This window comes from Colletotrichum costaricense (assembly GCF_030867565.1).
Source record: "Colletotrichum costaricense strain IMI 309622 chromosome Unknown Scaffold_9.1, whole genome shotgun sequence".
NCBI lineage: Eukaryota > Fungi > Ascomycota > Sordariomycetes > Glomerellales > Glomerellaceae > Colletotrichum > Colletotrichum costaricense.
The window spans coordinates 322,887-336,700 of record NW_026848238.1 but is presented as its reverse complement, the minus strand read 5'-3'; the positions used below and the strand labels follow the sequence as shown (position 1 = coordinate 336,700).

The 13,814-nt window shown below is 55.4% G+C and overlaps 3 protein-coding genes across 3 annotated transcripts; 1 reads left to right on the top strand and 2 right to left on the bottom strand.

The window, feature by feature from the left end:
* Window positions 1-1,358: 1,358 nt before the first annotated feature.
* CCOS01_08930 (quinone oxidoreductase) lies at window positions 1,359-2,300 on the top strand (the record flags this gene model as incomplete). Its single annotated transcript, XM_060457090.1, has 1 exon — window positions 1,359-2,300. One exon carries the CDS (start codon window positions 1,359-1,361, stop codon window positions 2,298-2,300), a length of 942 nt encoding a protein of 313 aa, XP_060311790.1.
* A 192-nt stretch (window positions 2,301-2,492) lies between these two features.
* Window positions 2,493-3,933, bottom strand: CCOS01_08929 (fungal cellulose binding domain-containing protein; the record flags this gene model as incomplete). Its single annotated transcript, XM_060457089.1, has 4 exons — window positions 2,493-2,881; window positions 3,007-3,473; window positions 3,534-3,714; window positions 3,777-3,933. 4 exons carry the CDS (start codon window positions 3,931-3,933, stop codon window positions 2,493-2,495), a joined length of 1,194 nt encoding a protein of 397 aa, XP_060311789.1.
* Window positions 3,934-5,322: 1,389 nt separating this feature from the next.
* On the bottom strand, window positions 5,323-12,828 carry CCOS01_08928 (beta-ketoacyl synthase domain-containing protein; the record flags this gene model as incomplete). Its single annotated transcript, XM_060457088.1, has 2 exons — window positions 5,323-5,372; window positions 5,433-12,828. 2 exons carry the CDS (start codon window positions 12,826-12,828, stop codon window positions 5,323-5,325), a joined length of 7,446 nt encoding a protein of 2,481 aa, XP_060311788.1.
* Window positions 12,829-13,814: the final 986 nt, after the last annotated feature.

Below are 13,814 nucleotides of genomic sequence, written 5' to 3'. Positions count from 1 at the left end.
ACCTACCCCTCTCGGCTTCAACACAACCGAAAGGTCGGCTCTGCTGACGTGTGTACTAACAGCACTGTCCCGCAAGACCAAGTTCAAAATTCAACTCAGTAGTTGAAGAGAGCGGTAATATGTAATTTGATTTCCGAGGTGGTCTGAGGCCGCTTCGCTCTACGGCCTAGCCAGTACCACAGCCGGTTCGATATGTGGAACAAACAATTTGGCCTCAAAATAGACCCAGGGAGGACGGCAAAGGCCACAATTCAAGTATTAGGTACATCAATATTATTAATGAGATCTTCATGAGCTCGGCCGAAACGTTCGGACGTCGGTAGAATGAATGTGATGGAGATGTAAAGACGGAGCCCAGAGCCACCCGGTCGGCTGTGAGACAGTACCGAGATCTACGTTATGTTGTTAATAGCGCCCGCGTCTCGGGCCCGGCCGAGCTGGGAGTAAAACAATCTCCACTTAGTATTGCACCTAATCTAGGATGACTTTGGCCTTAAGCCTTCCAAGACGGCGGAGAGATCACTCAAAACCTTCATAGACTTAATGCTACCTCACATTAGGCTTCTAAAAATACTTCAAAAACAAACAAGAAGCAAACAACTCGTGAAAGAAAGAGGCGTCTTCCGTGAGCCTTCTACGTCAGTTGATGCCGTTGAGGGTGCTGGTGAACATCCGTCCCGTACGGAGCGGAGGATCCATTGACCTCCGGAAGGCCGACGGACCTTTCGCTTGCGGTGCCGGCGTCCCGGATGACACACAAACTTGCTGCAACCCGCTCCGCACGGCTTACGCAGTCCGGTTAGTGTCTCTCAAGCTAGCCAGTCAAGCCAGTACCGCCCGCCCATTCAGCCCTACACGAAAGCTTGTCGCGCGGGAAAGAAAGCTTGAGGCCATTTTTTTGCCACCGCGACGCGAGATGAACTCGTTAGTCTGGGGCCCGTTAGATGGGAGGCATGGTCATCGGCCGCGCGCGGCTTACTTTCTAATGCCGAGCGCGGCGCAGCGAGACGAAACGAGACGAGGGGTGGTTTAGGCTTGCTTACTACGCAAAAGACTGCATGCTCAGCGTCTCGCAGTGGCGCCGCCACTAAGTGTTTAAGTGTGTAAGACGGGTACTTGAGTAGGACTATGTATGTCGAGGTAACTTGCCGGCCCTGGAATGTTGAACGATGCGGTTGGTTACAATGTTTGTCTGGCTTTCTTTGTTTAATTGTCGAACAGTATATAACTGTCTCGGTCCCAGACATCGTCTCAACTTTTCTAAACCCTCAAGTCAGTATTTAAGCAGCGCATTACCAACTTTGTCTTCTTCATCAAACAATTTCAGAGGTCAAGCCCATCAATCACACCCATGCACAATGCACGCAGCCCTCGTCAACACCTGGGGCTCACCCCCGACCTACACAACCGTCCCGGACCTCCCAGAACCATCCCCAACACAAATCCGCCTCCGCGTCCTCGCAACAGGCGTTCACCGCCTCGTTCTCTCCCGCGCCTCGGGCAAACACTACACCGCTTCCACACTTCCTCACCTCCCCGGTGCAGACGGCGTAGGCGAGGACCCGACCACCGGTCAACGCTACTTCTTCGCCGCCCTCGCGACAGGCACCTTTGCGGAATTCGTCAACGTTGACCGAGCCGCTGTATCACCGCTCCCAGAGGGCGCGGACGCTGCTGTCGTCGCTGCTTACATGAATCCCGTCATGAGTAGCTGGATGGCGCTGTCTGCGCGCGCGGCACCGCAGCAGAAAGGCTTCTCTGTCGCGATCTTGGGTGTGACAAGTGCTAGCGGGCGCGTGGCTGTTGATGTTGCTCGTGCCAAGGGTGCCGGTCGGATTGTCGGTATCGCGAGGAATGCTACTGCCATGGAGGAGATCCCGATCGACGAGCGCATCATTCTCAATGGTGAGGAGACGGACTGGTCAAAGCTGGGCGAAGTGGATGTTGTACTGGATTACGTCTATGGAAGCCCTGTGGTGGAACTGCTCAAGGCCTTGCCCAAGTCGGAGAGGGAGGTGCAGTATGTACACATTGGCTCCGTGTCTGGTGATGGGGATATTACTCTCCCTGGAGCCATCTTGCGAGGGAAGAGGGTCGCGCTCCGTGGTGCTGGACCGGGCAGCTGGCTCATGAGGGAGTATGCGAGCGAGCTTGGTGGAATGGTTGGTGTGACCGCTGCTTTGAAGGGCAAGGAAGTCAGGGTGATTGCAATGGAGGATGTTGAGAAGGGATGGAGCGAGGCGGGACTAGGCAAGACACGTGTTGTTTTCGTGAGCGATGATCTTGTGAAGTCGTCTTGATCCTTGATGGACTATGAGCACCGAGATGGAGTTTAAGATACCTTATTTAGATTGTCAAAGTTGAGATCTCTATGTCAGCCAGAATATTCAACACGCGTCACAGATTTGGGCAATTCTCATCGCATTCGGTGCAGCTTAGATTCACTATCTACACAAGTACCTTCTCCGTCAGCTACACAAAGCCAAGCCCAATCATGCTGCGTCTTTCGTCAGAACACGAGCACGTAACACCGTGGAAGGGGACAACTCACAAGTAAACCACGGCGAACCTACAGCCGCCGCAACAGCCTGCGCCACAAGCTTCTGGATCTGCACGCCAGGGTGGTAGTCGTTGAACCACAGGCAACTAACGCCATCAGCATTGTAGCACGTGGCGTCGGGAGCGCCGTAGGCGGTCGGGTTATTAATGGCCTTGTCGAACGCGGGAGTGGTATCGACGACCCAGGATGTGATGCCCGAGTTCTTGGCCTTGAAGGCGGCGAGGTTGCTGGTGATAAGGTCGTTGTACTGCTTGATGGCAGCGGCGAGCTGGGCGTTGGAGTCGGCGCCGTTGGCGAGCATAAGGGGAGTCTTTTGGGTTGCTGTGCAGATGAGGTTGTTAGTTTGATATGTGGTCTCTGCGAGTGGTGCTTCGTATGACCAGCCATGTCGGACTTTCTGATCATCCTTCCACATGGAGGGGACAGGAAAACGGGGAAAAACTCACGCGGAACACCAAGCAACACAAACTTCCTAACCCCAGCATCATACAAGATCTGCAACTGATCAAAATACCTTCCCAAAACCTGAACCAACAATGTCTCCCGATTCGAAAGCCAAAACGCGTTTCCCACATCGTTGACGCCCATCCACACGCCCACCAAGGTATTATCCGCCGTCCAAGGCGCCCAGCTCGGCTTGGACGCCAGACTGCGCGAGAACTCAGCCACCTGGTCGATGAAGCTGAGCACTGTGGTGGCGTAGGGCGCGATGAGGCTCGCGTCCGTGGTGGCGCCGCCGTAGGCTAGATTGTAGGAGTAGGTCAGGGAAGCGTTGAACTGGGTGACCATGAAGCCGACCCAGTCGAGGCCGCCTGAGGCGGTCCAGCCGGGCAGGTCTGGGTTGCCGAGGGGGTTTTGGGGGTTGGGTTTTGTGGAGTTGATGTTGAAGCCAGTCTGGGAGTAGGAGTCTCCGCTGTTTGTCTTGGTGAGCTTCGTTTCTCTTGCTGTGGAGTATGTATGCGGTGTGACTTACAAGGTGATGAAGTACTTTGGCCCCGAAGGAGACGGGACGGAGGTGGCCGTTGACGTCGGGGCGCGGGAGGAAGAGGTGGTGCGGACGGAGGTGGTGGTTGTCACGGCGCGGGTGGTCGAGGCCGGGACGCTGGTGGCTTTGGTAGAGGAAACGGCCGGCGCCGTCCCGGGAACACATTGGTCTACAGCCAGTCAACCCTAGGTGTCCAACATTCTCTCCTCTCCCAACGCGGGATTTACTCACAATACCAAGCATTCTGGGAGGAGCAATACGCTCCCGAAGCGCAGCTAGTCGAGCCTGTCCATCCTGTGCCGCCACACTGTCCCCAGACGGGAGCTTGCGCGTTGGCGGTGAGGGCCAAGCCGGCGGCGACGAGGACGGATGCCGTGATGCGAGCCATTGTCGTTGTGGATTGTGATTCCAGAGGGAACAGACCAACCTAGCAATTTCAAAGACCCAAGGGATGGACAACAAGGCAGGTCGTCTTTATATAGACGCGAAATTCACTTTCTTCTCTCTTGGCTGCTACATCACCCCATCCCGCTTTCAATATCTCTAGTGGGAACCTCCATCCGTGAACCCAATCCTAACCGGGAAGTTGATCGAGCGATGCTTCCGAAGCCACGAGCTCTCAAAGACTCGTCTGAACCCGAGGGGGTTCCCTACAGTCATTGGCGGGAAAAGGATCGACAGTATCTGGGGGACCCCTTCCCTCTGTCCCCGTTCGTGCGGAGATTCATCTCGTGCCTGGGAAGAAACGGCAAGCTCGCAGGACCCAGGTCCGCGGTTCGCTTTGGTAAACAACCAGACCATACGAGCAAACTGCCAAACATTGAAAGAAGGAGGGGGGGGGAAAGCTTGAGAAGCACACCTTGACAAGCGTGACAAGATAAAAGTGGATCATGGTGGGCCGGCAGGCCGGGTGGTAGCGTGGTTGTTGATGCGGGGACGCGGAGGGAGGGCATCCCCGACCCCAAAGAGGCAACGGGCGGGATCCACATTGGATGTCACGGCCGGATGAGCGGGATCTTCTAGGAAGTTGGGGTTTGGACGGTCGTCTTGTCAGGTGTCTAGCCCGAATGGTTATATTGCAATATGTGGGCTTGGAAAGCTTAAGAGTTTGGGGGATGAAATGTTTTGATTCTTGATTCACCTTAGTGGGCTATTCTCGGTCCGTTTCCAAACACTCAATACCCGATCATCTATGGATACTCTGTGAAGAACGCCTCGTGTAGAATAGGTAGACTTCATGTATGAGAAAAACTCATCACGACTTCAAGATGGGGGAACGCCAAGGTCAAGAACATAAGTCTTTCGAGTGACTCTAACTGACAGCAATGGATAGTCGTAGGGACAGTGGTATATCTCAAAAACCAAATAACCAAACCAAGCATGAAGCAAAAACAAACGACTTGACGTGGCAAGTCACCGACCGAAAATCCAGTAGATCCCAACCCCAAAGTTTTTTTCCCATCCAATGTCGAGAAAGCCTTCCTTCCCGCCCAATACACCAAATCATACAAACAAATACAAAAAGATATCATGGCTAAAACAGACTTGACGAAGGAACACAAGATTTTTCCCCAACCGCGTCATCAAATTCATCCATCCACCGACACCCAAGCTGAAATGCAAAAAAAAAAAAAATGCAAAAAGGCATACGTAAATGCAGCGCAGACATGATGGTACATAACATATGCTCAGAGGAGGTATCGTAAGAAGATTTTACAGCCCTTCTTGGTTCCCCTCTCACTCTCGGGCCTAGCCCGTAGAGTATAGTATCGGCATTTTATGCCTTATTCTTCTCCTTGATGTAGCCGTCGGCAACCTCAAGACACACTAGGAACGAAAAGTCAGTCAAAGCCCAGAGAAAAGCAAAGGGGAAGAGAAAAAACTCACACTTTGCAACACTCGCACTGCCCAGGATCTTCATCACAGAAACATCCCGCTCAATCACCTTCCAAAACCATCCCCTCACCTCCACAGCAACAAGCGAGTCCATACCCAGCTCGCCTACGCTGTGCTCCCCCTTGACGCTGCCCTCGCCCTGTCCGAGTACGACCTCGAGGTACCGCGCAAAGCCCTCGGTTAGTACGGCCGCAACTTCTTCGGCACCGCCCTCGACGGCCTTGATCTTCTCCTTGAGACTCTGCTTGCCCTGGCCCTCACCCTCGGCGCCCTCATCATCCTCTTCAAAGGTGAAGTGCGAGAAGCGCGGGTCAATCTGCCAGTGCAGCTTATCCTCGCGGTTGGCGTTGTACCGGCTGAGACCAGTCGTAATGTCGTAGATCTGGCCGTCGAGGGGGCGGCCCGCGACGATGGCCTCGAGGAACATGTGGTGGATGTCGCGCTCCGAGATGGGCGGGTAGCCATCCTTCTCTAGGAACGCGTAGATGTCAGTGCGCTCGCGATGGAGGAGACCGAGGCCGTAGATAACACCAATATTGAGGACCGAGCCAGCCAGGCCGCGGATGCGACGGTTGGCGGCGAGGCCGTTCATGTACATATTGGCTGCCGCGTAGTTGGATTGTCCGCCGTGGCCACCAGGCGCCGCGAACGACGAAGTCATGATGAAGAACTCCATGTCAGCCTCGCAGAAGATCTCATCAAGGTTGCTTGAGCCAACAGTCTTGGGACGCATAACCCTGTTCCAGGTCTCGACATCCATCTGCGCGAACACGCGGTCGTCGAGAACCATGGCGCCATTGATGACACCAGCAACAGGCGGCATCTCCTGCGCCAGCCTTTGCTTGAACGCCCGCACGCTCTCGATGCTGGTGACATCGAGCCTCTCGATGCGTACCTCGCACCCCTTGGCGCTAAGGTCATCGATCCACTGAGGATGCATATTGGGGTTGCGGCTGGCGAGGACGATGTGGCGCGCACCGTGCTCGAAGAAGAGGTTGCACAGACTCTGACCCATGTCGCGTGTCAAGCCGACGAGGACGTAGGTCTTGTAAGGGCGGAGGAGTTGCGTGCCAAAGAGGGGCTTGGCAATGTGCTGCACCTCGCGCTCGGCGCGCCAGTCGAGGATCTGGAAGGGCTTGCTGCTGCCGGTGTGGTCGAGGAGCTGAGGGACGGAGATGGATTCCAGAGCCGGGAAACCGATGCGGCTGTTCATGCTTCTGACATTGGTGATTGCCTTACCGATGGCTGTCTCCCAGAGATGCTCAATGTCCATAGAGTCACCGAGGGCGACAACGTGCTCGGAAGTGAGAAGAGAGAAGCGAGAGTGGTACTCGCAGTTCTCGGGAAGGCAGTCAAGGATGGTCTCGGAGAGTTCGCTGCCCTCGGGCAGGAAGTCAATGACGGAAGCACCATGAGCAGGGAAGAGTGCCTTGAGCTCGCGGTTGCTGGCGTAAGGGTGAATGTAGCGTTGATCAAAGGACTTGCGCTTTGATCCATTAGTGGTGCAAGCAATGACATTCGCACCCTTTGCCTCAAAGACCTCCTTCATGCACTCCAAGAGAGCGGTATCGGGCTCTAGGAGAAGCACAGTTTGCTCCATCATGTCTTCGGCGACGGACAAGGCCACGAGGTATCTCAGGACGAGACCCAGGAGGAGCTTGGGCTCAATGTTACTACTGCTGAGCTGGAAGACGCAAGAGTTGGGAACGGTGACGTAGGATGAGTTCGACTTGGTCATGGCAAGGCACAGCTCGCCTGATGTGACCTCTTTTCCGATGCAGACATGAGAGGCATACTTGAGTCCAAAATTGATGACCTCGACTGAACTGTACTTGACTTGAATGACGCTCTGGTCGGGAATTGCCACGGCATCATCAATGTCAGTCTCCTCGACAATGTTGGCAGTGTAGACGGCAGAGCCATCGCCAGATTGGGCAGAGACAACCTCGACGCATTGCTTCAGAGTGTTGACCTCGTCAGCCACAAGGCGGCGAGGGCAGTTGACACGGTCATTACCCTCCTTCCAAGGAAGAAGACGAGGGATGAGCCTCTTGCCATGCTCCATAAAGATCTCGTTCTCGTGAGACCACAGCAACTTGCCATCCTGAGCAGCGCTGCGCAGCGTCTTCATGCTGAGACGGAGGAAGGTCTCGGCGACAAGATCGCTAGAATCACGGCGAGAGTCGAGATCGAGCATCTGGAGCTTCAGGCTGGGGATCTCAGCAAGCATGGAGCGACAGAAGCCAAAAGTCGCCGCGTGCTCAGGGTTGCCGGCGCGCGAGTTCATGGTGACCCAAAGAACAACCTTTTCAGGCGCCATCAGGGCACGGAAGAGATCAAGACGCTCTGGCGTCATGGAGCTCATCATGGGCTCATCCAAATCGGCAAGGAAGATGACGGAACTGATCTCATTGAAAATGGCAGGCTGAAGAGAGTCCAAGTCGGCGATGATGTCGATGCTGCTGCACAACGGGTCCAGCTTCTGGTGCACCTCGGCAGACAGGTCGGCCGTGTTCTCTTGGGCACCAATGATCAGGGTGTGGCCCATAACCTTGGGCACGGAGCTGTTGAGGGGGTTGAGAGCAGCCTGCTTGATGTCCGACTCGGCCTGTCTGACGATGAGGGAGAAGTCAGGAGCGAAGAATTGCTCGGCGTTCTTAGAGACACGCGCAAAGCCGCACTCGTCGAGAAGGTCAGGCCACTCGGGAGGAGTAAGCGGCAGATCAGCCTGCCTCCTCACGCCAAAGGCGCGACGAAGTCTATCACGAAGAGGGCTCATCGACTCATGGATGAGGATGAGGAAACCACCAGGCTTCATGAGGCTCTGGACCTGCTTGAGCTTGGAACGCTGCTCAGCACCCTTGACAATCGAGGTTGTCAGAACGACCATGTCAAACGGCTGGAGAGATGAGTTGTCTTCGTTGTCAAGGATTTTGGTGTGCTCGGTGTCAATCTTCTTCTTGATCGCGTCGGATGAGAATCTTGCCATCAGGTCCGGCTCAGTCTCGTTGCCCAACGTGTAGGAAACGAATGAGCCCTTGAAGCCATCAATGACGTGCTTTGTGAGCGCGGTCTCGGGGTCAGTCAAACCAAGCACTCGCATGCGAGGGTATCGGTGAGCGAGCTGGGAGACGACACGGCTGACATGGGAGCGGAAGCGATGTAGCTGCTTGGCTTCCTGGATGATGGTTGAGAGCATCGCAGGGAGCACATCGGGAATGTTCTCACCGAGCAGCCGGATGAAGCTGAGGGCGTGCTGGAAGGGAGACTGCAGGATGTAGGCGTCTAGTGTCTCGGCAGTGTCCTGTTGCCAAGGGCTGAGAGTAGCCTCGGACGGTCTAGCCTTGGGAGGCGACATGGGAGTGGCCGGCGGGGTGAAGAAGTTGGGCGACGACGAGAGTTCCTTGAGCGAGTCGTCGTGGATGTAGAAGCGCGCGACTCTCTCGCAGGCCTCGAGCAGGATGCGCTCGGTAGCAACGTCCTCTTGGCTAAGGTCGGCAGCGATGATCTCGTGCTCAGGATCCAGATCACACACGGTCGTGAGATAGAGCTCCTTATCGTCCTCGGGCTTGGAGTTGGCAAAGGAAGCGACCATGAGACCCTCAACCTGGATCTCCATCTCGCCGTCGGGGTTGTAGATGCTCATGTCACCAACAAACTTTGTCGTCGCGGTCTTAGTGCGAGGAATCTCCTGAGTAATGACAGAGTCGACAACTAGCGATGCATTGTCTGCAGGCTTACCATCGCAAAGCGCGAGGTTGAAGCGAATCTTCTCAATGCTCCTGGGGAGGAAAGAAGTCCAGAGAGACTTGTCACCGGGCGAAGCCACAGCGGCAAAGACGGAGTGGAAGCAGCTGTCCAGGGTGGCAGGGCTGACGCCGAGTCCGGTAGTATCGGTGTTGTGGAACTTCTGGAGCGTAGCCGAGCAGAAGTTGTATCTGCGATCAATGCTTTGCAGAGCGCGGAAGGGGCCAGTGTAATCCAAGCCGATGTCCAACATCATCTGATAGAAGGAGTCGGTGTCGGCAGGAAGAGTTTCAGCCATCGAGGGATCGCGTGTGGGGAGGGCATCTTCTGATGGCTCGCCGAGGTAGATGCGAAGGTTACCAGTGAAGTTCTTCTGCATAGGAGTGACACCATCAGCGTAGCATGATGTGATGGTGAAGACACCCTCGATAATCTTGCCAGCCAAGCGGCCCTTGGTGGAAGGAGGCGCGATGCTCAATGACACCAAGATTTCGACACCGTAAGTATTGGCCTCCAGGGAGATACCACTCATGAACTCGAGATCCGTGAGCTCAACAACCGAAGCCTCACGGCCATTGAGAACAGCCTTTGCAGCATCCAGTGCAAGCACACAGTAAGCAGAGGCAGGAAGCAGAGCCTGGCCCTGGAACTTGTGGTGCTGGATCCAGGGGACAGTCTCAAGCTTAAGGATGTTGCGCCATCTCAGCTCAAACTCCGTGTCATCGCGGGTACGAACACCAAGAAGCTCATGAGGTCCCTTCTCGCGGAACTGGTACTGGTGGGCGATGCGGGACTCGCGGAAATGCATCTGGCTGTGGTCCCACGGGTAGGAAGGCAGCTCGATTCTCGAAGACGAGAGACCAGGCTGAGAAGACTGTGCGACGAGGAGTCTCCAGTCGATGGCATCGGTGCCAAAGTAGTTCCAAGTAAAGCCCAGGAACTCGGCAAAGGCGTGTCTGTCGTCTTTCTTGCGGTCAAGTAGGCCAGCATACGACAGAGCGCCACCAGTGGCAGCTTTGACGGTCTGCTGGACGGGACCCTTGAGCGCGGGGTGAGGACCGACCTCGACGGCACTGGCAAAGGGACCCTGGGAGCTGAGAGCAAGATCAATGGCCTCGTAGAAGGAGACGGCCTTGACCATGTTGTCCTTCCAGTAAGGGCCCTTGAGCTCCTCGATGCTTGGCTCTGTGCCATCAGCATACACACTGGAGATCCAGACGGTCGAATTGCGCTGTCTCGGCTCAATGCCGCAACCAGCCAAGTCTTCCATGTACTGAGCCGCGGGTCTCTCCATGTGAGCAGAGTGGTAAGCAGTGTCGACGACGAGAAGACGAGCGAACTTCTTCTGCTCAGTCAACTCAACCTGAAGCGCCTTGACCGCGTCCACGTCTCCAGAGAGAGTAACACTGGTCGGCGCATTGCTGGCAGCGACCCAGATACGACCCTTGATGTCGTCCCGGACGCAGAGAGCCGACGCCTCAGCGCGGGTCATACCGACAGCCATCATCATGCCCTTCTGGCCATCCTTGCCGCCGGCAAGGTGAGCAGACATACCCCTGTAGTAGGAGATGAGCATGGCATCGCGAGCGCTAAGCACGCCGGCGGCATAGGCAGCACTGATCTCGCCGGATGAGTGGCCGACAACGGTGTGGAAGGAGACACTGATACTGCCAAGCAGGTCGATAAGAGCAATCTGCACCGCAGTGCAGAGGGGCTGAGAGAGTGCGGCAATGTTGATGCGGGAGGCATCATCCTGATGGATGAGCTCCTCAATGAGGGACCACGTGGGCGGGTGGGGGCAAGACTTGAGAACCTTCTCGAGGTTCTCAATGGTGTTCCTATAGACGCTGCTGGAGTGGAAGAGCTTACGGCCCATGCCGGACCACTGCGCTCCCTGACCAGTGAAGATACCGAGAATCTTGACTTCGCCGCCGTCGAGCTTGGCGCGAACACCAAGCTCAGGGTTGGAAGAAGACCCGGCTTTGGAGAGAAGGTTGTCGAGGGCGGCAATGACTCCATCGCGGGAGTCCGCGCTGATGGCGGTGCGGTAGGTCAGGGCCGAACGATGGGCGTACAGGTTGTAAGCGACCTCGTCGGCCGACTTGTCAGTCGACGCCATGAAGTCACGAAGGGCCTGGGCCACAGCAACAAGAGACTTCTGTGACTTGGCAGAGATGACTAGAGGAAGGCCGACAGCGGGAGCTTCGGCGTCATAGGGTGCGGTGGTGAGCGACGAGACTGGTGCCTCCAGTGCTGGAGCGAAGTGCTTCGCGACTTCATCGTGGATGCTAGGCTCGTACTTCTCGAGGATGGCATGGGAGTTGGTGCCGCCGAAGCCGAAAGAGTTGACGCTTCCTCGGAGGGGCTGGCCAGTCGGGGCCTGGGGCCAAGGGACGATATCGACAGGGATTCGGAGGTGTCCGTAGAACGGCTTCACGCTAGGGTTGAGGGTGTTGAGATGCAGGTTGGGTGGAATGCAGTTGTTAATCATGGAGTGGGCCACCTTAAGTAGGCCAGCTAGACCCGCGGCGCCTTCCGTGTGGCCGATGACCGTCTTGATGGATCCGACTACAAGCTTCGTATCGTCACTCTCGGCAGTAGTCTTGGCCTCGTTGCCGAAGAATGCCGTTGAAATGGCCTCGGCCTCCCTGGGATCTCCGGCCTGGGTGCCAGTTCCGTGAGCTTCGAAGTATTGGGGTCTATCACTGGGATTCTGTGAGTCCAGACCGGATCTACGGTACGTGTCCCGAATCAACTCGGCTTGGGCGAGGGGGCTGGGCATGGTGATACCCTGAGTGCGTCCGTCCGAGTTCACACCAGTCTCTCTCACGATGCTGATGATGGAGTCGCCGTCTCTCAAAGCCTGAGACAGTGGCTTGATGAACAGAGCCGCAAAGCCTTCACCGCGGGCGTATCCGTCTGCACTCATATCCCACATCTTTGATGTGCCTGTAGGGCTGAGCATGTGCAGACTGGCCTCGCTGATGAATTGCTCGGGGGTGATCATCAAGTTAGCACCGGCGACACAGGCCATCTCGCACTCACCGGACCGGAGACTCAAGACGGCCTGGTGAAGAGCGACGAGACTTGATGAGCATGCTGTATCAATGGTCATTGAGGGACCACGGAAGTTGAAGAAATATGAGATTCGGTTAGAGAGAATAGCCCGTGAGTTGCCTGTGGCGAAGTATTGATTCGATGTAATGTCGTCTCTTTGGCATAATGAGTCGTAGTCTGCTGTCATGAGCCCTGCGTATACGGCAACCTTCTTGCCAGCGTATTTCTCGAGTGTATATCCGGCCGATTCCAAGGCTTCGTAGACGACTTCGAGGATGATGCGTTGTTGAGGGTCGATGGCCTCGGCCTCCTTGGGTGTGATGTTGAAGAATCCTGCGTCCCATACACGGTGATCTTCCTCGAGAAAGTAGCCCTGTGTTGCGTTGGTTGCTCCATGGTATTCGCCGTCTGGGTGGTAGAAGCTTTGGGCGTTAAACCGGTTGCTCGGGACCTCTTGTGATAATTGTCTGGGGTTGGTGAGAAGATCCCAGAGTTTTGTTGTTGATGTTACGTCGCCAGCGAATCGACAACCTGTGCCAACAATGGCTATAGGCTCTGACTGGGGTTTCTTGTAGGTAGACATTGCTGTCAGGGGTATTTCTAGGATAATTAGGTATTATGGGGGGGTTGGAGAGAGAAAAGAGAAGAGTATAAAACTCCGTGTAAGTCGTCGACACGTGGGCTGAATTGTCCGATGCGTGAAGATGGAGGTAAGAGGTATAACAATAGGGAAGAATGGGAAGGGCTGTGGTGATCGAGGGAAAGACATCATACTGGACGGTGCGATATGAAGGGATATATAGACAATCAGTTGATGGCAGCAACAATATCAAACCTCGCGATGGTTCCTCCCTGGCGGACAGTGTCGATTACATGACGCCTGTGCCCCCATGTCAAAAAAGTAAGGGGGCAAACCGCCTTACTCCGCCTAGACCCAAGCACCCAGAAACCCAAGACCCAAGATCCCAGATCCCCCACGGTACGGGGGTGTGCTGAAGAGGAACTGGGGGGGATCTGGGAAGGGGAGGGGCGTAGGGGGCGTGTGGGATGGAAGTTGAGTTGAGGTTCGGCGATGGTTTGTCTGTTGGTGGATCAAAAGGGGTGGTTCGGAGTTCCGTGGCCGAAGAATGTCTCGAACGGTCGCCGGGATTATTTGGCGTGCACGTTCGGCGTTGACTATTTTAGTTGCCAGCAAACAAACGGGATTCCGACTATTATTTAGTCAGCCAGTCTCTCGATCTCGGTCTCGCAGACGCCATCGGCCGCCCGGGAGGCTTGATAAGACGGCGCCTCTTCTTCAACGACGGCTCATCCAGCGTGTGTAAAAGTGACTTACGTCTGTTTCGGCGCTGGGAGCAACCGATGTCATCAGAGACTCAAGAAAGAGAGACCTAACGACGAAAACGGTCCTGTACTCAAGAATTTCGGAAGCGCGATCCGTTCCGTAGTGACTTTTAACTTTCACAAAGTCAATGTATCAACGTGCATATCTTCCTCGTGGAGAATATGGGGTACTTGCACATGAAAGACGTTTCTTTGTCCCGCGTGGTTCAGATTGAGGCTGTCTTG